At 38.4% G+C, this 27,971-nt stretch overlaps 1 protein-coding gene across 10 annotated transcripts in view; it reads left to right on the forward strand.

Moving 5' to 3' along the window:
* The window catches only part of HIVEP1 (HIVEP zinc finger 1), a 144,297-nt gene that overhangs the window by 48,183 nt on the left and 68,143 nt on the right, over positions 1–27,971 (forward strand). For all 10 annotated transcript variants that reach the window (XM_027128378.1, XM_027128375.1, XM_027128379.1 and 7 more), the window contains one exon: positions 26,080–26,133. In XM_027128378.1, coding sequence (XP_026984179.1) covers positions 26,080–26,133 — 54 coding nt within the window. The remainder of the gene's footprint in view (positions 1–26,079; positions 26,134–27,971) is intronic.

Below are 27,971 nucleotides of genomic sequence, written 5' to 3' on the forward strand. Positions count from 1 at the left end.
TCATCAGTATTCCTTTTAGACATTGTTTCAAATGGTAACATGATATTGCATCCTATGACTTTGCCATAATTAACATTCTCATGCTGTTCTGTGGTTGGTTTATTTCCATTTAATCTAATCATTATCGTGGAACCTCTTTTTTCACTTTTCTAATTAACATGGTTTAATGACATAGCATATTATTTGATCAAACATGTCTTGCTTCTTGTTCATTAAAAAGTCTGAACATTTGAGAAGCTGATTCAGGACTGTTAATAATTCCATTTCTGTATTTATCCTGCAATAATTTTAAGAAAAATACTTTGTATTTTAAATACCTATTTTAGAAACTTATCTTTATTAGTTTCAGTTTGATCTGTTGTACTTTCATGTACTCTTTCATGAAATACAGATCGAGTGTCTTCATGCCAAGTAGTCAGACTACGATGCAGAACTAGATGGACAAGGTTGCTGTTCTTGTAGAGCTTATTGCCTGGTGGGAAAGTATAGTATGAAATAATTACCTAAATTATTATAGAATTACAGTTGTAATAAATGTTACAAACCAAAAGTCTCAGTGGGCTATTAGAACATACACTTGAGGAATCTGAACTGGAAAGAAAAGAGGATTCTTCGATTAAAATTATTCTTATTAATTTTATTAGCTTTTGTGGCTTCTGTTTAAAATAGAAAACCTCTGTGCTTGATTTGAGGAGCTGCCACAAACCAGAGGATACAATGCAGACACTTTATTTATGTGTTTTCCTCTCACCAAATACCCAGTCTGGGGGAGAAGAAATCATTAATCCTTCTGGTTGCGTATTTGACTTCTGAGCTGGAATATTCTCTGAGTTAGCAAATTTCAGGGTATAAGTTGAATTCTTTCAGCCAGCATTGTGGTTTTGAAGTATGAGATTTCATCATCACGATTAAAAAGCGTTCACCTGCTTACAAAGTAAGTTAAACACAAAATGAGCAAAATGACCTAGATAAACACGTACCCAAGACGAGGATCCGATTAAACCAGTGCTGTTTATAAAGGTGATGCAGTGAGACGTGGAGGTCTCAGTACATCATTTAGGGGAACTGTGCCTCGCGGAATACTCATGGAAAGAATGACTTAACATTTGCTTCTTTTATTATACATTTGATTGCTCAGCAATTTAGTTAACAGAAGTCACGTGTTGGATTAGAAAGGCTGTGGGAGGTTCTAGGGATCCAGATTAGATCTAACCTCCATCTTGTGCAAAAATCGGAAGAAAAGCTGAGACCTAGAGTGATTAGTTAATAAAGAGCCAGAGTGAAGAATACAGAGCAGAAAGTAAGTTTAAATGCCCTCAGATTTATATGGAGGCAAAACAGGGTAAATAAACTGCCAGTAGGGTAACCGGGCAACGTTGGAAGATTTTTTTTTTTTTTTTTTTTTTTTTTTGTGGTATGCGGGCCTGGCACTGCTGTGGCCTCTCCCGTTGCGGAGCACAAGCTCCGGACGCGCAGGCTCAGCGGCCATGGCTCACGGGCCCAGCCGCTCCGCGGCATGTGGGATCTCCCCGGACCGGGGCACGAACCCGTGTCCCCTGCATCGGCAGGCGGACTCCCAACCACTGCGCCACCAGGGAAGCCCTAAACTCCCCATCTTGTACGGAACCTTGCATGGAAGGAGTGTGATATTCTTAAAAGTAATAAAATTTAAATCCCCATGTTTCCTTTGCTCAGATGCTCATCTGTTAACATCTTGCCACATTTGCCTTATCTCTCTCTCTCTATGTACTATTTTTGGTTTTGCTTGTGGTACATTTGAAAGTACATTGAAACTGTCTGTTTTTGTGAGTTGACTTTGTATATGGCCGCTTTACTGAATTCTTACTCTTTCTTACAATTCAGTTGCTTTTCTTGGGTTTTCTCATTAGATTATCACATCACTGCAAAGAAACGATTTTGTTTCTTCCTTTACAATTTTCACGCCTCTTTAAAATTTCTTTTCCTATTTTATTGAATTGTCCAGGACCTCTAGTCAAAGTAGTAAGTAGTATCACTGATAAACTCCTGACTTAGATGGCAATGCTCCCGATAGTCTGCAGTTAAATACAGCGTTTGCAGTTAGCTTCTTGTGCATATTATTTATGAAGTTTCAGAAATTATCTTCTAATTATAACTTTCTGGGCCTTTTGGTAGGAATTGATATGCAATTTTAGCACTGTTTTGACTTCTATGGTGATATTTTTCCTTACTATTTCTGTGTAGTGAATTGTAGGGATAGATTTTTCTGATACCAAGCTAACTTTACGTTACTGAGATAAATCCAACTTGGTGTGATGATCTTTTGATCATTTAATGTATTTTGGTGATACTTTATTTTAATTAGATCAGTGAATATAGATGCTGTTGTGACTAGTGAAATACAGATCCATTTAAGAGTTGCTTTTGTATTTTTTTTTTTTTTTTTTTTGGCGGTACGCGGGCCTCTCACTGTTGTGGCCTCTCCCGTTGCGGAGCACAGGCTCCGGATGCGCAGGCTCAGCGGCCGTGGCTCACAGGCCCAGCCGCTCCGCGGCATGTGGGATCCTCCCGGACCGGGGCACGAACCCGTGTCCCCTGCATCGTCAGGCAGGCCACCAGGGAAGCCCCGCTTTTGTATATTTTTATCATTGATAAGATTCCAACATCAACCAGATAGTAAAAGTATAACTACGATCACTGGGAGAACTACAGAATTTTTTGTTTAGAAGAGGTCCTCACACTCGAAATGGTTGGGAATCAGTAATCTAGGAACTTAAAAGCAGGTCTTATGCTCACCCTTGCCCTCCTCATCCTGGTAGTTTTGCTTATGAGTCTGTTGTCTAGAAGATGGTCTTAAAGTTAACCTGCACATCCTACAATCTCAGACATAAAAGGGATTTTAAGAGGTTATCTCAGTTATATTTTCTAAATAGATTAGAATTGTGAATATGAAATTTATTTTTGGAGGATGGGAGGGGTGTTGGTATTTCTTCAGAATCCCTCCTAACAATCAATAGTCATTACATTGTAATTGTAAAGTGTGAAGAATATTAGGTTTTGAGTTAATAACTCCCTGAAGCCCGGATGTTGGATTGTCATGTCTTTAGTGTGGGAAGGAAGGAATGCAGATGATCAGATATATTCTCACAGCTATTGTCTGTTTTTAAAAATGCCTCTGTATCTCTGCGATGTCTGGGTATATTCCTTTCCCCTTTTTACAGAATCTATAAGCCAAATGCATGGATTGTAGAAAGAAGATTATTTAAAACCAAAATGCTGCTGTAACGTAGGGGGTTTTGATCTGGGAGCATGTGCTAGTTGTCAGTATTGCTGGTGATTTGGAAAACGTTGTGTAAAATTTTCATTTACTGCATTTATAAAGTGCTTACAAGTAATTCTGACAATTATAGTTTTTTGAAAATAGCGTTCTCCCAGTCCTGTGTGTAGTGAAATACAGATAGCCAAAAGAAGGTGAAAGAAAGCAATTGGTGACGTAAATTACATTTTAGGCCCACTTGCAAGTTGGCTGGCTCTTTTGAAGTTGCTTCTCAAATAAAATTCTAGGATCATTGCTCTTAATAGCTGAAAGGGACCTGGAGAGTATTTTTTCAAAATATTTTGGGACATTTCTGATGGAGCAAATATTTTGCTAGATGTTAAGTTTATAAAAATGAATAGAATACGGCTCTTGCCTGTAAAGTCTAGCCTGAGAGACAGATAACCTGAATCAAGAGCTTACTTGGGGATAGTATATTCTGGAATGGAAGCCTTCGGCTGGAGGTGGATTTCCCAGGTTTTGTGGGTGTCACTCCCACAGTTGGGCAGACAGCCCAGGCTCACACAGCTCCAGAGTGCTGTAGTGATGGCGCTGCTGAGTCTGGATTCCTGGTCTCTTGACACACGTCTCATGATCTGGTTCACCCTGGGTTGACCTGTTAGGCTTCGAAAAAGAACACTTCGCACCTCTGTTTAAAGTAGCTTGCTCTGTGCACTTAACAGCTGTTCCACTGAGATGCATAGGTATTCCTATGTTCTTATCTCACACTTTTTTTTTTTTTGATGGGGGAGGAATTCCCACTAAACATTTAGAACCAGAAGCAATTGGAGTGATCATCTGAGTAGTTTTTCATCTGATCATGTCACGTGTTCTCTAACATCCTGTACTCTGACCACATACCTCAGGACCAAGGCTCAGACCCTTTCTGTGGCGTTTCGTCCTTCCTGATCTTGCCTACTTCTGCAGCCATATCCTTCTCTGTGATCCCTCTTTTACACTTGAACTTCAGAAAGGCTAAATGCCTACCTGCCTGTGGTTCAACTGATTTGACGTGCTGTTTTCAACCTTCATGCTTTGCCCAGGACCTCTTGACTCCACTTCTGCTGTGGACTAATACCTCTTTCTGAGAGCTTCGCCTTTGGGAATCTTCCAGAACCCTGGGCCGGTCTAGTTGAAGGACAGCACTGACCACCCCAGAGTGGTCCTTCGTGAAAATGCCTCATGTTTAAAAAGAAAAAAAGTTTTAAAACTGCCTTTTTCATGAGACGGTAAAAGCGTTTCCACACACCTGGGTGTATTTAAAATTTTTTTTACTGATTATTCTGTTGTATTGTTTTTCCTTGGAAAATACATCTTTTAGAGGATATTAAAGCAAGCACATTTTATACTTCATCAACCACCAATGGGAGCTTGCTCCGTGCAAGTTCAGTTGGAATTCTTATTAATAAATAATCACACGTTGGACGACAGTTTACAGGATTTGATATTTTGTCGCATTCTATGGATTAAAACATGTATTTTAAAATAAGGTATCTTAAAATTTATCACTTGCTGTTAGTCATGGTCTTATGGACAAGAATTACTCCTGTTCTCCAATCTCTGTAGCCATATGAAGTGTAAACTAGCCATTATATATTTTTTTCTTTAAAATATATTTAGGAAAGGAAACTGTTGGATTACAATATAAGCTAAACCTGATAGCAATTGAAGGATAATCTGTTCAGCTTTTCCCTTCTGTAGCATGATTAATAGATAATTGACTATTTGGTCAAAAGGTAAAAACAAACCTTAATTTTTCTAAATAAATATGAACTCGCAGAAGAAACAATGCATATTGAGTGCTGAGTGTTTCCTGGTAATCATAATGGTTGGTCTCCCTCTCTCTTTCTCTCTTTTCTCTGTGTCTCTCTCTAAGAAAGCCAAATTACAGGATAGTTCGTATCTTAAAGGATGCTTATCTCAAATACTGGGATGCCCAGATACAAAAGGGCACTCGCTGAGGTACTGCCTCGGTAAATGAACCTCAGCAAATCATAACCGTCTTTGGATTCTCAGTTACGTTATGTAAGTGGTCATACGGATGGATTTTTAACTCTGATTATCCTAAATTGCTTTCCCATCCATTAAACGGTGGAAGGTGTTCTGAAATAAAAAATAAGAAGAATGCACTGCTGTTACTTTAAGAAGGAAATTAAGTAGGAAGGGAAGAGGTGAATGTTGTGACTGCTGACATTTGTGGCCTCTTTTCATTTGCGTAAGAGGTGGACTGGCTTTTCTGTAGCTGCGTTGCCATGGAGAGGTAGTGGGGGAGGACTCCCAGGACCACAGCCTGTGCGAGCAGTTCTGTCTCCACGCTGCTGCTGCTGCAGAATGTGACGCGCAGGGCAGGGAGCTCAGGTGTGCCAGCGGCACAGATCATGGGGGCTGGCTGACCTGTCATGGCTGGTAACGTGACGGTGCAGAGACCCCTGGGGGTGACAGACACGTTTGTGGAAGTGCCTGTGGATTCTCTATGTGAAGTGAAAGGATTGTAATGTTGTATGTATTCCCACCCTTCATGATTCCTTACACTCAAGATTTGATGGAAAGAGTGTAAACATATTAAACCAAATGTATGCCCTTGTTATAAGAAGAAATGACATAACAGCAAGTCAAATAAATGCTGATGGGAATAATACACTCAGAAAGATCTAATATGGTAGGTGAGACTGTAACCAGAAATGAATGTGTTACTAACCTGGAATCATTAGTGAACGGGTGTTATAGAGCCGTGTAGCTAGATAATATGAGAAAAATGGAACAATGAAAGTTATAATTTTTCTGTGTAACAGGTAGAAGAAAATCAGTTGTGTGTTTTATAGATAAATATGCTTGTATCTTAAGAGATGAATTTTAGGAATTTTGTCATTGCTGTTAATAGATTTTATTGGGAATAGTTTTATGTCAAATAGAAAAGTCTTATTAATGAGTTTGTAGTATGATCATTTTGTGGGGTCTTACTGGCTTGTTTTCTTGACATCAGTGATAAATTGAATATGATGATTATATTAGTCTTTTGATTTCTCGTGGCTGTCATTGTGGATAACGCCTTTGTTTAAAAACAAATGTGATTGGTAATTTTAGCCTAAACTCTGAGCTGCTATTTAGAATATTTCTAAATAAAAATATGTTTCTCTTGAGGAAATCATATAATACGTTAAATTTACCAAACATAAAGAAACTGATTTGACATCCCAGTTTTCCGATGAAATCTGAATGATTGTTTTATAGTAGTTGAGTCAGAAATGGTTTGCGTGAATATACATCGTACGGCTGTGATAGTCATTGATTGCTTAATGCATACTGCAACTTACCTTAAGAAGGATAACCAATTGCCTAATTAAATCCATGAAGGAAATGCCAAACCAAGTCTTTTTTTTTAATAAAGATAGTGTTATTTATGTAAAAATCTAGACATAGTGTCATACATAGAGGTACATAGTACTACTGTAAAGATTTGTAAGATGTACAGCTTTATTACTGAATTTACTTGGAAAGTAGCAAATTCAAATTAAGGTATTTCAGAAATTGTTCACTAAATGTAGAGATTATATGTATATATAAACTATTTCTTAAGTGTTAACCTTATTTTGCTTACTAAAACCTACTTATTTTGTGTTTGGAATATTATATATTAAGGATAGATTTCCTTACTTTTTAAATATAATATTTAAAGGTATAAAAGTTAATAAGTTATTAGGTACAGATGTTGATGGAGTTGACATTTTCTTTATTTTTCTTAATTTTTAAATTAATTCTCAGGTACACCTATTCAACAGGAAACCAAAATTAGTTTTCTCGAGTACTCATGGAAGCCAGAGGGCGATGAGGTGTACAATATTTGCATATGCATTAGATAATAATAGGTAATTTTTTAATGAATGTTAACTACAAGCTAAGTACTAAACATTTGTGCTTGTTGACTTTTCTGAATCTCACACACCTTTGCGAGGCAGGTGGTTTTGTTTTGTTTTGTTTTGTTTTTACCCATTTTATAGATGAGGAAGCTATGTCTAGAGGGTAATTTGATGTCACAGAGATAAGAAGGGGGTGGTCCAGGATTTGAACCCATGAAAGTTTTTAACCACCACACTGTTTGTTGCATGTTAAAACTGTAGCCTGGCAGTGTGAAAAGCTTTCCATCCAGGTATCCTGGGATGGAATCCCAGCTTTCCACACCTTAGCCAAGTGATTGATAGCAGAAGTTGCACCTCTCCGTGCCTCAGTGTTTTTCATAGATACTTAACAATAGAATACATGTGAGTACTTTAGTTCTAGTGCAGAAGGGAGGCCTGCTTCCCCTCACCCCCATGGTAGTAGTTACTGTTATAATGTATTATCATTCATCACATTAAAATATAAGATAGTAATCCAAATTATGTTTTATTACTTCATTTGGAAATAATTACTAGGATAAAAGAAGAGTAGAGAATATGATTAAAGTAATATTGAACCTTTCTCGGATACCCACACAAGTATGTATCCTTTTAAAGCAGGGTTTCTCAGCCTCGGCACTGATGATGGTTTGGGCTGGATAACTCTTTGCTGAGGGAGACTGTCCTGTGTGTCGTAGGATGTGTGCAGCCTCCCTGGCTTCTGCCCACTAGATGCCAATCCCTCCCCCTCAACTGTGACAACCAAAAAAGTCTCCAGACCTTGTCAGATACCCTTTGAGGGGCAAAAACATCCCTGGCCGAAAACCACTGCTAGAGCTATGTAGACATTAATCAAATAAGTAAACATAATGTAATTGCAGAGTGTGCTAATAGACAAGGCTAAGATGCTGTAACTGAGAATACAGTGAGGGAGCAGACTGGCGTTTGTGGCAGGTGTGGCTGCGTGTGGAGTCCAGCAGGGAGGGGCGTGAAAGGCGCGCAGGCCTGAGTGGAGGCTGTGGCCGAGGTCTCGGTGAGAGGCGCAGGCTTGGACCCGCTGGTGACAGTGGACAGTTTAGAGAGGTTTTTAAAGGGAGAATCAGAGGGCTCGGGGTTTGCTGGAATCCTGCACCCGTAACAACAAAGGGTGGTTTGAGGAGTGGACGCAGGGCAGTCTGCAGGCTGACTCACCAGCCCAGTGAACCCTGTGTGCCTGCTTCGCTGTGCACGGGACTCACATGTGTTTCTTGGCAAAGTTAGAAATTACTGAATGTCCTAGACCTTCATGAATATTGGAAACCATGAGTCTTAGCGTCTGTGACTGCCAAATGACTGCATATTTAAAACCTGAATGCTTTGCCGTGCTTTACCAAGCAGATGTGCTCTTGAGAGAGGTGAGAGCTCTCACGCTTGACTGTGGCATGCCTCGGTGCGTGCCCCTGCCGTCGCTACCTAGGTTTCTGTCCTGGCCCCGGGGATTTCTCCTCCAAGTGCAGCCGCTTGTAACGCAATCAGTTCTTTGGACAGCAAATGATTATCCTGCTTTTGAGTCACAATTGTGAAGTTTCCAGACTCCTTAAAGCAGGGCGTCCCTATGGTGGCTCCAGTATATTCCCCAAGTTTAACAAGTGGTAAGAGCAGGGCATTCCAGGCCCTTTCTGTGGGCAGCATTGAGGGAAGCCTGATGGGAATTCCTCTCTTTCCACAGCAGATAACTTCAACAGGCTGTTTAATGGTGCTATTTTAGTAAGATCGTCATAAGCGTAATTTAATGAACTTTTGTTAATAATAGTGAATCGCTGACTTGTAGTTGCAACTTAAATGTTAATATTACAAGATTGTCATGCCCGTTTCCTCAGCAGTGATGATAAAACCTTTTTTTCCCCCACGAAATTAGGTTGTTGGAATTGTGTGTATCTGAGTGTGTCTGTCGGGGATTTCTACCACGGTAAAATGGAAATTCATTTTTGAGCCAGAACTGAGGCCTGTCGGTTGTGAAGTCTGTAGCCCAAGGGAGGACAAAGGGGCCAGAGGAGAGAGAGGCTGCGTCTCCTGACAGCTTCCTGGAGTCTTGTTTCTCCGCCCCCCCTCCCCTCCTCCACTTCCCCACTCCACTTCTGTTGATCAGTTAGGTCAGTTATTGGCTGCTTCATTTTCCTCTGGGAAAAGACATTTTCAACTCAAGTTTCCATCCACTGTCATCCTCCCAGTGGGCCTGAGTAAAAGTAGTCGAGACGTTTTTAGTGAAGGATGTGAATTCAACCACGTTTGAACACGTGCTGTGTCTCTAGGATTGCATTTGTGATGTGGGGAATCCCTTTTCCTACCATTAGGTAGCTTAAACATCTCAGAGACGGAAGAGAGATTTACACGAGAATTTAAGGAATGAGACCACAAGTAACAACAGGCAAATGGGATACAATTAAATACCATTACATAGAAGCTTTATTCCATACAGTAGTATGGAGTAGATGAACTTCTGTGGGATGTGTAGGAAGGTAAGAAAGTGTTGCTTTTCTGGATTTATGCATAGAAGTTTCAGAGAGTTGGGATTTAAGCTTGGTCGTGAAAAATTGGGAAGGGATGGATAAATACTGCAGGCCAGGATGTTGGGTGACCGTGATAGATGTTTATCATGGCGTTTATGATTTTAGCAGGTGATACAGGCCTGCAACGAGCAACCTCACGCACACACGTGCGGGAGGAGCCAGGGTGCTGTTGGCACACACTGTGGTGACCCCCGCGGGGATCAGGAAAGGCTTCAAGAGTACGTGGTGTTCAAGCTCAAACGTGAAAGATGAGGAATTGCCAACTCAGGCAGGACACCCTTTCAAATAATATGGAGAAGTAGTGTAGCGTAGTGTTCAGTTCACATCCTGGAGGCCACGTGCCTGGGTTTCAGCGCGGCAGACAGGCTTCTCCTTATTAGCTCTGTGAAGTTTGCTTCCGTGACCCATGGTTCGCTCCTCTGTCAAACAGAGGTCAAGGGCGGTTCCTCCCTCCTGGGCAGGTTTTCTGGGGAGGGCTGAATGAGCGAGTACCATCCGGTCCTTAGAGCAGTGCCCGTAGACAGCAAGCACTTAGATTTTAGGTGGTATTGATAGATTTTTCCCCAGTAGGGTCAGAAGGACGATGAGGGCTTCCCAGACAGGTGTGAGGGGAGCATGGGGAGGCGGGTCCCAGAAGGAACCCGCGAGTTTGAAGCAGCGCTGGGGGCAGGCAAGCTGCAGGTGGGCGCCCCCCAAAGGCAGCGCTGCTTCTCCTCTTAGAAGAAGCTTTTCGGGGGGAAGGATTCTGGCGATGCGTCCGGACAGGTAACGGACAGGTAACTTGTCGTTTCTCCCCCAGCTTTCAGAAATGGGTAAATGTGTTAATTCTGTTTTGCTGGTTTGTTTAACGTATCTTTCAGGGAGTTTAAGAAATAGTTAACCTTATTCGCTCTCCAAAATAATTGTATCCTGGGTATTCTCATGTGCTACAATGTTATTGAAAAGAGCTTTCAATCATGTTGAAAAGAGCTTTAAGTTTTCTCAAGCTCCATTATATTTCTGCGTGTTTTCACCGTAATTTGCCTAACTTGGTCTGTGTGATAGAGTTAGCCTCTGAAACAAATGCCTGCAGGTGATAAGTGACCAGAGCTATTTTTGGCTTGACCAGATCAGATCCATACATACTAGGTCACAAGCCTAACCACTGTTATTTTTGGCCAGAGTCCTTGCCAGTGAGGGAGGTAGCCAAGTACTTCCTTTGTGGAAAAAATGACATTTGTTCATTGTTTCAGTCGTGATGATTGCTGCAAACATATGGGCTTTTTTTTTACTGATTGGTTTGTAGAGTTGCAGATTGGGAATTTTATGCATTGTAAAATTTGTCATAAATAAATGTTTGTTCGTAACCACTTAACTGTACTAAGGGCCCGATGCTATTATTATCTTCTGTGAGCTGTTATACTAGGTAATGGTGAAGACAAATAAATAGAGGACATGTGCATGGACACATATAATGGAGTGGTGGGTATATTTCAAACCAGGTAATAGATACATACACACTATATATTATACAAACACACACATCCATTATAAACGTGCACTTGCAGACGTATACAAAATTGTATGAACTGTTATTTGATTATTTAGGCTCATGGCCTCAAATAGTAATGTGAATGGTTCCCAAATAATTTATTTTCCTAAAATAAAATTTAATATAATGTAATCAGCAGATTTAATGATGTGTTTTCTAAGTGTTAAATTTGCTTCTGAAAATCAGTTTAGGGACTCTCTCTGAATGTGTTGGCCAGTGATAAAAGGCTAACTTTTAAGTTCGTGGTTGACCATTAATATTGTGGGTCACACAGGTGACCACCTATAGATTTCTGCACTTCTTTACATTTTGTCTTTGTAATGAACTAGGTCACTCAGTAGTTCATATCTTCTACATGTAAAATTATAGCATAGAATATTAGTAATTGGAAATTGTTATATGCTGTATATTTTCTTCTATTTCTGTTTTTCTCTGTGAAGCTATGAAAAGTTGGGGAACTAAGTTACTCTAGGCCAATTATGAACCTATAGCACAGAAGAGATAATAAAGATTGTTTAAAAGATGTAGTTAATTTAAACTTTTTGAGTTTGGATTTTTTTTTAAGGTCTATTTTTCTTGTGGTTATCAAATTTTAATTCTTCCCTGCTTTTGAGTAGCCTTATAAGGTATAGAATGGTTAGGACTTAAGACATTTATCTGATGCCAGTTTTAAGAGTATTGGACAGCTTACCTGCCGTGTGTCCAGCATGGCGTGCGGACTCAGTGGTTAGCACCTACCTGCCCTGCCCTCGTGGGCCTGTTGGGCTGGTGAGGAGTCAGACCTTAAAACAAGAATTGCTCACAGTAAAATGAGGTGACAGCAGTGGCAGGGACGGTGTAAGGCGCTACACAATTACTTAGCAGTGGCCCCTGACAGTCTTGATGAACGACAGAATGTGAGGGTGTTTTAGTTTATTTTGACTGTAATTCCCGCCATAGAGATCGTTATCTGTGGGTGATGACTAAAACTGTTAGACTTTGTCTGTTTTCACTTTAGTTGTTTCCCCTCCACCACCTACTTCGAATTTTTCATAGCCTTTTACCTTCTGATTCTTGCTGGTTAGGGAATTACCCTTCAGAAGGGATGCAGATTGGACTGTTTTGAGTTGAAAAAACAGACTTCTTAACTGACCTCTGAATATTTTGACTTAACATGTTGAATTGGGTAAATTAAAGTGTAAAGAATAGTGGATTGCAATATTTATAATGGTATTATTTCTGATTGGTAAATGTTAAAATAGCCTCAATTTGGAAGGAGGAGACAGGCATCAAATAATTTGAAAGAATACAAAGTTTAAGTGAGAATATTGAAAAAAGGAATCTGAAAGTATGCATATATATTCATATGTATACATATGTATCTACAGAAATATGTGTGTGTATATATATGTACACACACATAAGTAATAATATGTATTTTTTAAGCATATAAGTAAAAGAGCACTTATATACTTTTAGGGAATTGAGGCATTCAAGTTTTATTTTTGATTTGGCTACCCATATTTATACATACATACATACATTTTTATACATACATATATATTTAAATGAGTAAGTAATACATCTTCTTCAATATGAGTAATAAACTTAATTTTAAAAATTAACTCGTATAGAAGCATATACAGTTTTAAAAATGAGCATTTCCCCCTTTTCCTGCCCCTGCTCTTTATCCTCTTCTCAGAAGTAACCACCCATATTAATCATTATAAATAATGATTAAAATTTATAATCATTGTCACTTTTTCAGAAATGTTTATGCAGACACGGCAACATCATTTTTAAAAATATGCACACATGTCCACAAAAAATTGAATTACATAATATCTACTGACCTGAACCTGATCTTTTTTAAAATTTAAGATTTTCACACTCCAAAAAGTCATTGCCCAAATCCCCGCAGTTAGGAGCAAAAATTGAAAGCAAAATCCATAACCGTAGAAAAACGTCTACTAGTGAGAACTGATAAAGTTTGGCTCTACGCAAACCTCTTGTGTGATTTTAGGTACCCAGTTATTCTCACCCAGAAATGTCTTTTTCAGTTTATTGCCGATTTTTAATTTTTTCACTGATAATAGTGTTATTTACAGAATGCACTTGAAATAGTATGAGAACAAAGCACTTTCAGTGTTCTCTAGTGACCAAACATGATAAAACCAGAATCTATTAAAATAAAAAGAAGTCTAGACTCAATTCCAAATCTGTATGTCCAGCCTTAACCAGTCAATCGTGTTCTATTTGGCTTCTCTTTAAGCATCTTTCCTGGAATAAACCCTAATCCCTTCGGTCTCATGTTGCAAAATTCAGTATCACGTCTGCAGATGGACTTCTCATCCCTAGAGGACCAGTTTTGGTTCTTTATTCACTTGTTCATATAGTTAAGTGATTGAATGATTCCTAGATGTTAATAAAATGCTCGCTCTGTTGTATGTGTGTGTTGTGCTAGGTGTGAATACATGGTGGTGAAAGCAGGTCATTTGCCTTTGTGTCACATAGACTGGTACCATCTTTGGTCCAACCATCAAAACCTGAATTTCCCATGTCATTTTAGACTCTCTGATTCCTTACTCAATATGCGGACTTTTCACCACATTCTCCTCTCACTCTGCATATTTACTTTCTGCCATTTAACACCTACTCATGGTGTCCCATATACTGTATGTTTAGTTCTACTTTATAACTTTCTTCATGCTCTTTCCTCACAGAAGCCTTTTCACTTCCCCTGGAATTGATGTCAACTCTCACACTTTGCCAGTATTTAATAGGATGAACTAATTAGTAATTTATTTAAAAAGAACTTTAAGAAGAGTGCGTTCAGCTTTTCAAAAGATTTTCAGAGCTGATAATTTGCCTGCTATTTGTAATGTGTACTGGAGAATAGATTGGGGGGAAAATCATCTATTTCAGTTTTGTGTTTTTTAAAAAATAATCATTTCAATTTAGTACTTTAAGATTTATTTGAAATAATATGAAATAGCTTGAAGGTACTAAGATTTGCTGTTTCATTTGTTTTTTTATTTTAGATATTGTGTTTTTGTTATATTATTTCCATTCTTTTAAGAGTTTCTATATTTCTTCTGAAATTCCTCTACTCTTATCCATCACAAAATCCATCTTTTTTTTTCTTCTGTTAAGTTCTTTACTGTATATATTATAGTTTCAATTTCTTGTCATTATTTACAACATCTGTGTCGTGTGCAGGTCTAATTCTTTTTACTGCTTTCTCACTCTGTGTGTCAGAGTTTCATGATTCACACGCCTAGTAATTTTTTCTTATATAAAGAACAATGTGGTTGGTTATGTTTTATAGGCTCTGGATTCTGTCGTCTTCATCTGAAGATCGCCGAGTTTTGTTTTAGCAGACAGTTGAGTTACTATTAGATCTTCTGAAACTTGTAGAAGATGGATTTTAGGGTTTTCAGAGTCGTCTGTTTGATTTGCCCTGATTCCAGGATGCGAAGTTAATTTTAAGGTGTGGCCTTCTGAGATTTCAGTGGAAATAACAGGGTTTTTACCTGGCCTGTCTCTCGTGGCCGGACTTGAATTCCAAATTCTGTGTTCTCTGTACCAATACTGAAAGCTTCCGCTGATACTTTGCTCAGTTTTTTTTCAGCCTGCCTGTGTTTGCTTTCCCTCAAGCTCCTTGGAGTCTCACCCTCCACACAAGCAGTTCAAGACTCAGCGAAAGACTTGAAGGGCTTGTTCCCAGATTCTGGACTCTCCTCTGGGCCTCCCTTTTTCTGGGATTTTCCCCACTCAATCTGCAGCTTTTGCAGTACCCCACACTCTCGCTCTGCCTCCTCAGCCCAGTATACCTGCTGCTTTCTACTTGAGGCGCGCTCTTCACAGACTGGTGACTGCCCTTCTGGAAAGAGTCATGGAAATGTGGGTCTTACCTCATTTGCTTCTCATCCCTCTAGGGTCAAATCCCATCCGATTTTTGCCTGCTTTTGGTCACTCTCCAGTACCTTCCTGTTTATTTATTTAAATATTTTGTGCATAGTTTTATTGTGTTGATACGAGAGTCCCATATAAGCCACTCTGCCCTTACCAGAAGCCAGAAGTTCTAAATGAGTAGATAATACATTCTTGCTATCAGTGGAAGTTTTTATAATGTTAAGCAGATGGTTGTCTAAAAGAGTTAAGAGACTCCGGGAAGCCTCCCAGGCTGGTGAGGTGGAGGAATCAGAGAGCACTCTGATCCTTTGGTTCCTGAGTTTGCTATCCCGGGATGACGGACACCCAGTGGGAGATCTCACCACTACAGTGCTTTGCACTGTACACCATTGTGAGCAGAAGTAGATTGATTATGGTGGGGTACGTAGTATGAGAGCTTTGCTTCTTTGTCCTTTCTTCCTTTTGTTATTGTGAGGGTATCATTGTTTACTGTACATTAGAGGTACTTATACACTAATATATTTTAGTTCATTAGTGTATTTTCATCTCCGCTAGAGCCTGGGTTCTCAAGGGAAGACACTGCCTATAGCTCAAAGCTTTGCACATGGTAGGTGCTAAGGATGGAATGATATGTGCTGTGCCGAGCACAATGCCTGATGTATTGATACCAGTACTTTTTTCTTTCTTGTCTACTCTCCACTCTTGTTGTTAAATGTAATCAGGCTGGTAAATGAGGAAAAGGAACAGATTATTTGTTCCAATTACCTACTTGTCCCCCTCTTTTTTTCATGTGGCCAAATAAAAATAGTTTTATACTAGTAAGAGATACATTGTTATATAATTTGGGAAGAAATTAAGAAATTTAACAACTGAAAAAATAAAAACATGTTCATTATTACTGTGAAAATGTACCTTTGAATCCTCGTCCAGAATGCAGAACAGTGACAGTGTAGATCAAGTCTCTATCAGAACCTGGATTTAGGGTCTCCATAGATCCTACCGTTCCTGAGATGGTGTGCAAAGAGCATGTGTGTTTGTGTGTGTGTATCATTCACTTCCTAGGAGAGGCTATACACAGTGATCATATGGATTTTTTTTTAATAGAGACATTTTGAAGTTTCATTTTCTTCTTAGTAAACTAGCTTTTTTTTTTTAATTGAAAAAGTGATAGATCAGTATTGGAACAGTATTGGAATAGGATGGGGATGTTCTGATTTTAAAACAAAAGAAGACAGTGTCCATATAGTTTTTGTGTCATTTTATTTTAAAAAGTGATGTGTGTGGGGGGGGGGTTTGTGTGTGTGTGTGTACGTATGTGCGTGTGTGCGCATGTTTGTGTGTCTGCGTGTGTGTGTGTGCCCACAGATGTGAAAAATGACTTGGAACCTAAGGTGCCAGTATGCCCAGGTTAATTTGGTTGAAATACTGTTCCCTTCTTGTACCATATATCATTGTTTAAATTTCAGATCTAAAGTAAATCTCACGAGGTTAACTGATTCAAACGGAAAAGAAAGTAAAAAAAAATACAATGAAATATATGTCTTTCTCACCTGGTTCCCTTTCCCCAGGGGTGACTGTAAACGCCAGCAGCAGTGAGTGATTTAAGTATCATTTCCCACACACACAGAGACACACAAACACACCCATTTTTATATTTTGACGCAAATAGATGTATACTGTATACATTGTTCTGCTCCTTAGGTTTTGTTTTTTGATTTGTTTGTTGTTTTTTTTTAACTTTGTATCTTGGAAAGCTTTACAGTCTTCAAATTCTTACCCTCCCCCTGCCCCACCAAAAGGAATTAAGAACACTGGAGATCATATTTCTAGAAATCATTATTTATTCTTTTTATTATCCTTTTCAACTTTGGTGTGTACAAACCGGACTCCTAGTGGTAGCTTAGAAATTATTTAATTTCCTCTTGGCTCCAATTATGTCTGCGGGCAGTGACCTTGATTAGAGGCCTACTGTGTGCTCGGCCATTAGCTACTTAGCTTCATTTCCTTCCCACTGTTCTATATTGTTTCTGGCTTGTGATCATTATTTGAACTATAACACTAGCAATACGTGAAGAATACTTTGGTAATTAGTTTTTTTAATTTTCAGATTGGGCTCCCTCTTTTCTCCTTTTTTTATACCTTTGATAATGAGAGTTTCAAAATGATTACAAATAGAATGGTGTGATAACCTCTGCTCACCTGTCGTCCAGTTTAGCAGTTCACACCTGATAGCCAGTCTGGTTTCCTTGCCTCCTCTGGGCACGTCCCCTCCCACAGTGTTTTAAGACCTCAGACATAGCATTTCATTGATAGGTTTTTATTATATAAGCTCTGAAAGACAAGGAATATTTTTTTCACATAATCACAATACATTTAGGAAACTGAAGAAAAGTAATTCATAACTGATCATATTAATGATCAGTTATCCTATCCGTGTTTAAATTTCCAGTTCTCTGCAGTGATACAAGTTTTTAAACATTTTGTTAGGGCAAATAAGGTCCACATATTCTGTAGTTTGATATGTCTTTTATGTTTCTTTGATCTATAGGTACCATTTCCAGTTCTCTTTCTTTGCAGATTATTTGTCAGAGAAACCAGGTTTTTCGTCTCGTAGAATTTTTCATTATTGGTTCATTCTTAAATGGGCAAATATATAAATAGATTGCTTTAAGAATTGTTTTAACTGGTGGCTTTAAGTTTCCAGATATTCTTTAGGTATCATCAGATTATATTTGAACGTGCGTTCATTGGCTAACATCACTCTATTTATGGCTTTCAACCTACATTTGCAGATTTGAAGTATAGGATGCCCTTTGATATAAAAATTCACAAGAGAAAACAAGACAAAATAGATAAAATTAAAGACAACTCTGAGAGGTCCCCATAGCTATGCATCAGATAATGACTGTATTATGTCTGCTAACTTCGTGGGAGAGGCTCAATGAAGAATGTGGATTTCTACATTCATGGATCCCTAGTTGCTATTCATCCGTGCTTTTATTTGTCCTTAATATTGGTCAGTTCTTCCATTCCCATCAATAACTCTGTCTAATTTTCCCCGGTCTCTAAGACCCCTTCACATAAACGCTAAACTCCTTTTTCTTTGTAGACAACCACGCCTCTTACCTCAATAAAATTGTGGAAGTTGGATATGAACTCCCTCTAACTCATCCTTCTCATCAGCAGACTTTACCCAACACATCCTTCTCCTTCTCTTCCCTCTGACCTCAGGGAATCGCCCTGGGTGTTTCCCTATTCAGAACCAGCCCTCCGCCCGGACTTGACTCTGGCCCCCACTTTCTTCAGTGCCTTGCCCTTCACATCCCACACTCTCGCCTGTATCTTTACTCCCTTTTTATTGGTTCCTTCCCTTGGGTTTATAAACATCTTTGAAAAACACGTCAAATCAGACAACCCACCCTTGACCGTGTGTTTCTCTCTGGCCCCCAAGTTCACTCTCTTGTTTTTTGCTGAGTGTTTTGAAAGACAGTTCTGCTCTATTCTGTCCTCCACCTCCTGTCCCATCACTTTCTCAGCCCTCTGCCCTCCGCCCTCTCATTCCACTGCAGGCTCTGGGAAGCATCACCAGGACCTCTTAATTGCTCAATCCAGTGAAGCTTTTTCAGTCTCTATCAGTTGCATCATCTACTGATTTGATAATGAAACACTGTTTTCTTGACTTCTGTGGCCAAATTGTTTTTGGTTCTGCTAATTTTTTTTCAGCCATTCTTTTCTTTTTTTCTTTTTTGTCTTTCTCTTGGGTTTCTCTACTTCTCATCCCAAGGATTCTTAACTGGAGGGTAGGTGGCCCATTAAAACCACTTGTCAAAGCTTTCAAAACTTATACAATCTGGGCCACCATTTCTATAGTTTCTGATTCAGTAGGTCCTTCTAGAAGCCTATAATATAGTTTTTCTTTGATATTCTATTATATGAAGGTACCATAATTTACTTAACCATTTCTCAAGTATTCAACGCATATTTATTGAGCATCTGCTATATTCCGGGTGTCATTGGTTATTTAGGTTTTTTTCTGTTATGAAAAGTACTCTGATGAATAGCCTTTGTTCCACTCCTTTCATAGCCTCAGTCTAGATTTCCAATAGTTGAATCAATATATTAAAATACAGAGACGGGTTTCAAGGATCTTGATGCCTATGGCCAAATGACTTCATAGAATATATTTTTGCTTCCACCTACCCTGTGGTATGGTTTTAGCAACCAGTTATGTAAGATGGTAGCTCTCAAATCCTGTGTGCTTAGACCTGTTGTCTCCGGATTTATGCTGCAGACCGCTGGGAGTGCCCGACTCTGTCTTGTTTTCTGCGTCTTTGCCTCTCCATCCGCCTCATGCTTCCCTCCCTGAATTTCCTCCTCCTCTAGACAAGATCTCTCCTTTTTTTCTCTGCGTATTCAGCCCATGTATTATTTCTTCCATGAAGGTGTGGCAGGACCAGTCTTCCTATTTCCAAGACAGCCGCATTCACACCCTTCAGTGTTCCCCTAGGACCCCACGGACTTAGTCACACAGTTACTGAGTGTAGAGGGATTGCTCATTTACTTCTATAAGTTCCTACCTGTAAGATTATTCATCTTTGTGTATCCTTAGGGCTAGCCCACAGGAGCTAATAAATATATTCTGAACTGAATGAACCATTCACTGTATTAATGTTTTTATGTTTTAGAAACTACCCAGAGTCTTTCATATGATCTGGAAATTTGGAATTTAGAACCTATAGCCAGCCGACATATTTTAAAAAAATAATTTGATCGCATTTTTAGGGTTTTTAGTTTTTATTAAATTTAAATAATATTTATTTTTATATTAAAATATTTATTATAGATAATTGAGTAATTGAAGAAAATAGAAATAACATTAAAACTGTTAATATTCTACCCTCAGATAATCATTACATTTGAGCCTGTTTCTTTATAGATCTGTGTGTGTATGTATATGTACATGTACATCTATGTGGCACAAAATGTTTTTACGTAATACACTTTGAGCATTTTTTTCTATCAGTAAGTATTTTTAAAACATTTTTAATGGCTAAATAATATTCTGTTTTATGGAAGTACCATAGTTCTTTAACTAGTCCTTTATTGTTTTACTAAAATTGTCCACAAGTAATTGTTAATTTAACATAAATGCTACCGTAAATACGGCAATAGCAATTCCTTTATTGAACAAATATGTGTTGAGGCTCTAGTGATCTAAGCACCTGTGTACTCTGTTGAATAAGATATAGTTTTAATGAAGAAAGCGGGTGAGCATACAGGCTCTCGGAATATCCCGTGATGAATGCTGCTCTGGGCCTTAGAACACTGTGCTGGGGGCGCAGACCAGGGCCTGGGGGAAGGGTCAGGGAAGGCTTCCTAAAGGAAGTGATAGGTTATTGGCTAATTTCTCTGTTTTAGGGTGTTTATTAGAATACCACATCGTTAATATGATGAAGCATATCCTCTTTTATTTATCGTGGAGGGTTTTTTGTTTTGTTTTTGTTTACACTAGAGATAGGTGTTTTAATCAAGGACATGTTGGACATTATTTAAATTACCTTCCCCCCACCCCGTCCTGTCCTGTTACAAATGATAATAACATGCTTCCTAATACTGAAATGTCTTTGCATGCTTATTGTGCGCCCTCCTTGGACGTGGCTTTCTAATTCTGGAATGTACTTCTGGATGTAGGTTGTTACATCCATATTCATTTGTGAGGCTTGTGTGGAGTGTTGATTCTTCTGCCCCTGCAGTCACATTTCGATATCAGGGTTATAGCAGCTTTTAAAAATGGTTTAGAACACCTTTTGTGTTAGCTTGTACTCTGGGATAGTTTAGGAAATGCTTTATTCTTCAGAGTTGGTAAGAATTTGATAATAAAACCATCTTGGCCTTTAACCTCTAAAAAAGTAGTTCTGTGTTGTTCTCTGGTAACTTTCTCAATCATCCCTCGTTATTCTAGTTGAGTTTTTCTCTTTCTGGATCAAGTTGAGTAATTTTATTTTTTTCTAGAATCTTTACTAGTAAATCACAGTTTTCAAATTCATGAGTGCCGAGTTGAGTCTCTCTCTCTTTTTTTTTTTTTTTTTACTTATTTCAAGCAATATTTTTCTGTTTGAAATATTACTAGTCTAGACTATCATTTTCGGCATTATTGTAGAGTCTGCCTCCCTGAAAGACATAGGTCTAGAGATAGGAAAGATGTGTAACTTACAGGTTAAAACGTGTTACTAATAAAGGTGGGTTTCCTTAGCTGATTTAGTAGTGAACATTGGGATCATCATTTAGACGACCATGCATACGTGGTTATGGGTATTGGATGCATTTTTAACATTACGTCATTGTCATATATTTAGTCTTATTGAAATAGCTCTAGCAGTTACCAGTGAGAACAGGGGGCTCGTACTGACGTGTGATGAGGGACATGGGAGTTAGGTTTATTCAGTAGTAAAAATAGTGCAGTCACATATGGTGATCTTTTTTCAATCAGATGGTATCTCTTCAGCCTTTTACAGTTCCTTAGGATCTACTTCATAAAATTTACTGTTAGTGTTTCCACTTTATGTTTTCAGGGCTCAGTGAAGAAGGAGAGCCTCTAGGTGTCAGAGCAGAAGTTATGGGTGCCTGTCAGAACAGCAGGAGAGAAGCATGAGCTACTAGAATTAGGGGAGAGATCATTTAACTCCTTGATAATCTAATGGAGTGATAAATAGTTGATTCAGGTGCTTTCAGTGCACTGATGCAATTTCCCAAATGTAGGAATCATTTATAACATTAAGGAAGATAAAACGCCAGGCTCTTACGTGAAACCACCTAATGCCAGTTTCAGTTTGTGTGCAGATACGCCTTTTTCCCTTTTCCAGAATGTACCCTTGCTTCTGTGTGTCACTTGGCCAGGTTATCGTCAGCATTTTTTAGGCCAGTAAATCACTCAGTCCGCCTTACTGTCGTTGTTACTAATGATCACCAGATACATAGCTGTGGAAAGACGGATCCTACACGCAGGGGTGGTGGCACAGAGAAGGAAGCAATGGCTCTGAGGAGGGTGTCAGAGCAAGTTTCCTAGAGGAGGTGACATCCTGAAGGGATGGGGTGGGAGGGCAGCTAGCTGGAAGAGTCTCAGGGACCTGAGGGAGCCTGCGCCAGGGGTGTGGCTGGAGCTGCAGAGGAGGGAGTGGGATGACAGACAACTGTGGTCGCTGCACAGGGAATCAGGCTTTATATTTACTGTCAAATTGATGTTAAAATGCTTGTTTAAGAGGTAGAATAATCCGTAAGGTCCTCCAGGGGAGCCATTCTTTTAGCTTTATATTTCTGGTTCTTCCTTTTGTACCTGACACCAGGCAGACATTCAGTGCAATATAAAACCCTCAGCAGTTGTTGAACCAAATCCTAACAATTTAATGAGTCGGTCCCCAAAGCTATGATGTATGTACTGAGTCGCAGGGCTCTTGAGGAGTGGTGTCGAGGATCTGAGGTGGTACAGGAGGCCCATCGCCCCCACTTCACCACAGGGTGAAAAGGGTCAGAGACAGACACTTGCTGTGAGCTCTCATTTGAAGATTGCTTTATTTTTCCAAATGATTTGTTTTTAATTATCTAGTCTTCTTCCCAGAACCCCAAAAGAACGGTGGTTTCCTAAGGGCTCCAGGACTTTTTTTTTTTTTTTTGGCTCAGTGGTTTCAGATTATGCTCCACAAATCAACATTTTTTTCTTTATTTACAGTTATTTACCTATGATGAAAACAAAATGTTTTGCATTGTTTTCTTGTACAAACAAAAGTTTTAAAATATGTAAGGCATTAAACAAGATTGTTCATAGCCTTTACCGTTAGCAAATAGTTTCTGTGCTTTACCAGAGAAGAAAAACTGTTAAGAAGGTGTACATTTTTAATAGTTGCAGAACCAAAATCTAACCTACACTGTCAGTACCCTTCCTCTCAGCCTGCCACTCTTTCAGCCATGGGCCCTTCTGGATCTTAGGGACAATTATGGATCCATTCATGTGTTGCTGGGATCTTTTCCAGGTAACAACTCCAAGTGTATTTAGTAAAAACTGAATTAATTAGAATTACATCTTAATTTAAATACGGTAAGAACTCATTGCAGTAAGAATATGTTACTTATTTTAGATTTACCACTGGTGTGAATGTCAATTTTGCATATATATCTTTTTATTTTTAAGCAACAGAGAAACTACTGTTTATTTCTGAATGTGTAGTCTTTGTGAAATTATTACCTCAGATAACAGTGACACTGGGGAGGGCATGATGGAAGATGTCTCAGAATCTGAGATCCCATTATAAACCACACGCACCCCCCTGCCAATCAGGGCTTACAATGAGATATGTCCTGGCTGGGAAGTGTTGCCCTTGGTTGAGGACTGCTCTTTCTATCAGTGAGTTTCAAGCTGCAGGTTTGCTCCAGCAGTGGGTTGTGAAATCAGTGTATTTGAGCAAGGCAGCATTTTCCATTTTTACTAGGAAAGGATAGAAATTAGAGTGTGGGTAAGTTGGTTTCTGAATTATGTATATACATAATAAAAATACACATGTGTAACTGGTTGGAATGTAAAAATATCTTTCTTACTCTGGGTCATAGTGAAAAAAATGATAAATGTTGCTTTTAAATACTAGTGAATTGCCTTGTCTGAACCAATTAAGAGCATATAATAAATGAGTACTTTCTCTGTAGTTTTGGAGAGTGTCTTTAAAACATCATCTTTTATCAGGAGAATTATAAAACATAGGTTAACTATAAACAGGACTTTCTCTAAAAATTGAGGCAAAATCTTATAATGGCTATTATAAGCTCTCTCATTGAAGATTGTATTTACCTATTGAACTGGAGCTCCAGGTAAAGGCATTTAAGTAGATGCCTATACCTCACACACTAGATATCCTAAATCTACTGATTTATACACAAATGTAAATTGAGGTCATTTTTGCAAGAATTTGTTATGTTAAAGTACAAATAGAAGGTGGCCAAACCTCAGTATAGTAAATAGAAGCTATTCTTTAAATATTATGTCAAGTCATGAGTTTTTGCTGCCTTGAGCCCCAGTTGGTTCTATTAATAAAAAGTCGTTTTATTGTATAATGCCAAATTATGTGTGCAGAAACTCTTAAACACAGTCACTACTACTATGAATATACATAATATATATGTATATATTATTTATGGTTCTCAAGTTTGGACAAACTGCTGGCAGAGAAATAATAGCGCTTTTCATTTTTATGTTTCTCAAAGACTGTATATTTAATATTTATTTACATTTTGAATGTCTCCAATGTACTTAGTACATTTTATTTTTTGAAAAAGTGGGCCTTGTCTTTTTGTTACTTGCATTAATCCAGATTTCACCCATACGTTTGGAATTCTCCTTTTGAAGTAAAAGTACTGCTAAGCGCAGGATCTACTTTCTGCATTTAATAAGGGTTTGTGTTTTTTTTTCAGTACTGTTTCCAATTTCACTCATCATTTCAGGAGAAATAACTAAAGTTTGTGAATGAGAAAAAATTGTATTATTTCCAAAGATAGTCTCTTCTCCCCTCAAATCTTATCCTGGATCTGGTAATTAGCAGGAAGCAAATAGGACATTGCTGTGGGGAGTGCATTTGTCAGGATGAAGATTTAGTTACGATTAACCATTGCTTGTTTCCTTTATTCTGATGCTCCCCCCACCCCACCCTGATATGGCAGGATGGATGTATCAACATGCAATTGAAAGAAGTTTGATCAGTAAATCGAAGGTTCTGTGGATTTCTGGCTTTTCTGGAAAGGCTGATGGGGAAAAGGCAGATAGAACCAGAGCTTGAAGGGCATATGGTGGGATCTGTGCCCTATTTAGTTGGGGAAGGATGCCATTTTGGAGGCTGCATCTTCCATGGCCAGTAGAGGGCATTTGGGGAGCTGCTGCTGGATGCTGGGAGGCATGAATGGCTGACATACCAATATTTTGAAAGCATTTAAACTGTACGCCAAGGGACTATCTAAAATGTTGCATAATTATGGTTACTGTATTCATTTCAGTACAAAATAGTACCCTAGGAATTTTGTTACTTTTACCATTATAATTAGCACTTAGACCACTGTATTAAATTTGGAATTGGTTGCTGTCATAAATCATCAAATATATATCTCCTTATAAAATTTAAATTAATTGTTACCAAAGTAGAACATGTGCTTATTTACAAAATCTAATTGTGCTCAAAGCTCACGTGGGAGACCTACAGGCTCTGGGCCCATGTGCCTCCCTCTCCCAACCACTCCTGAGGCAGCCATCCCAGCTCTTCGTTAGTTATTGCTTCTTTCAAAACTGTGTGCATATATAGCACTTCTGTAGTCATTAGTTTTATCTGGTATCTCTTTAATGCAGTATTCCACCCTCACACTTCATGGATAACTATTCTGTAATCAAGGGTTGGCAAAAGTGATGGGTATTGTGTTGCTGCTCTTCAGCCCATCATTTCCTTTATTTTTCCATCCTTTCTTTTATCTCTTCCATGTTTGGCTTAGGTCTGAGGCTATCTATGAACTTTGCTTAGACTTGTTTCTAAGCCAGTAGGCATATGCTGTATCTCTCTGATAAAATCTGTGTGTCTTCATAAAGAAAGTATTATGTTTACATACTTTTATTACTCAGCTAAACATTTTTAAACTATGGTTTAGTATTTAAAATGCACTAATTACTTGCATTGTGGAAACAATTGGAAGTAGTCCTTGTGACTAAGACATAAAATTATAAGTATAATTTTTAAAAGGACTTTATTATTACTTTAACAGTTTACACATACTTGTTTCATAAATAATTCATTCAACAAATATTTATTACTATGCGTCAGGTACTGTTTACAAGTAATAATATTTGTTTTACTGTATTCTTATTTGTGTATGATGAATTGACTTATAATTTTTTGTTGCTGTTTTTCTTAGACAAAATTGAAGAAGCACAAAAAGAACTCAATGGGGCAGAAGTGTCAAAAAAAGGTAAATTAAAATCAACCCCAGTATAGGCTTTATTCTTGCAGAGATTCCTGTGTAAATATCTTATTATTGCAGCCTCTCTAAATGAATCAGTGTAAACATATCCCAAAGTTAAAAATCACCTTAAACTGATTGATACCTAAAAGTCTATGGACTTTGCTTTGTGAAATGTTTTAACTGCATAGCATATTCTGTAACTGTTTCCCACATGTTACTATTTTGCTGGTGGGAATATGAAAGATGGTTGCAGCTTTTCTGAAAGTCCTGTTTGGGAGACTGTCCCATAGCAATCAAGTCACCAGTATAATGAGTACTGATGGTACTGTGTTCCCATATGTGTGTGCATATGTGTGTTCACGTGGTGCAGTATTCTTTGTGAAATGACAAAAACCTAATACACCTAAAATAACCCAAATGTTAGTCATTGCCGGGAATAATTGCATCAATTGTAGTACCTTCATATTTTGGGATGTTATGCAGCTTTTAAAAAATGTTAATTATTTCAGTTGACTGTGGTGATTTGTTGCAATGGTGAGAGAAGGGGCAGAGGAAGGTGATTAACTTTTATTTATCTGGATTTTGTTCTTTCACTAGTTATAATGGGTAAATTTTGTGTAAAGAATAAAAAGCTTAAAAGCAAAAATCAGTTTTCATCACAGAAAGCATACTGATTATTTTCCCAGGTAATATGAAAAAATGCTTTCGATGTACAACAGCCTGTGGGAGGGGAGGAAGAAAGGAAGGTGGGTAGAGTTCCAACACTCTCTGTTAATGCGTAGAATTGAATAGAAGGATCTATGGTTCTCTTTATGGCATTTAGATTTCATGATTTTTTATTGCTTTATCCTTGTTGTATCTTCTAATTACAGTGGGATATTTTGGCAGAGTAATTTAGCTACGTAGGATTCCAATGGAAAGTCATTTTTTTAAATCTAGTTAGCTTCCTAACTAGGTATCATTAGTGGAAATAATTTCCGGTTGTCCAGCTTCTCTATCCCTTGGACCAGCCTGTGAAGTCTCCAGGGTTGTTTGGGGTTTGTCTGAGTAGTGACGCGCGGACACCTTAAAGTGTCTTCCTTCTTTTTTCTCTCCCCTCACCCACCATGGGATCTCTGGGAGGCCCATATCAAATATGACCCTTTAATGACACTCTTGCAGAAACACAAGTCTAAGAAGAGCAGAGAAGTCACCACAGCCACACCGTTCCTTTGAAAGGTTGACTGAATATCCCTTCCCACGTTGCTGAAATCATGAAGCATTTGAGACACTCAGGCTATAAGAACCTAACAATTTAAAGTTCTTTGTCATGGTCAGTCTTTTCCGCATCTACTGATGGTTTAGAGCTGCTTCAGTTAGGGAAATAAATCTGTTCTTGTCTTCCTTTTCCCTCTTTCCTACCCCTGTGGCAAAGAGCTTTAAAAACCATGAACTAAATGTCTGATAGGAAGGGGGAAATGAAACAGAGGTTCTAGAAAAAGAAATTGGATAATGAAGTTGAAAATAGTCCAGTGGGCTGCATTTGGCAGGCTACACTTATTTAAGACCTAGGATGAATACCAAGTGAGCATTGTTCTGTGCAATTCACTGCCTAGAATTTCTACTCAGCTTTCAGTTTTACATACGCATTCTGGGCAAATGAAAAATAAAATAGTTTTCCTCCAAAATATAATTGAGGAGTAACATCAGTTTGTCTTTAACAACATGAGATAAAATTTTTGAGTAATAAACGTCTTGAGATTTCTCAGGTCTTTGCTTGCTAAGCTGTCTGTTTGGTGAAAGGAAATTCATTTATTCTTTCGAAGAATATACTTTAAAAATTTAGAGTTATTTATTTTTATTGA

The sequence above is a fragment of the Aethalodelphis obliquidens genome, unplaced genomic scaffold, assembly GCF_003676395.1.
Source record: "Aethalodelphis obliquidens isolate GAN/ISIS:26980383/991018 unplaced genomic scaffold, ASM367639v1 scaffold34, whole genome shotgun sequence".
In the NCBI taxonomy this organism is placed as follows: Eukaryota; Metazoa; Chordata; class Mammalia; order Artiodactyla; family Delphinidae; genus Aethalodelphis; species Aethalodelphis obliquidens.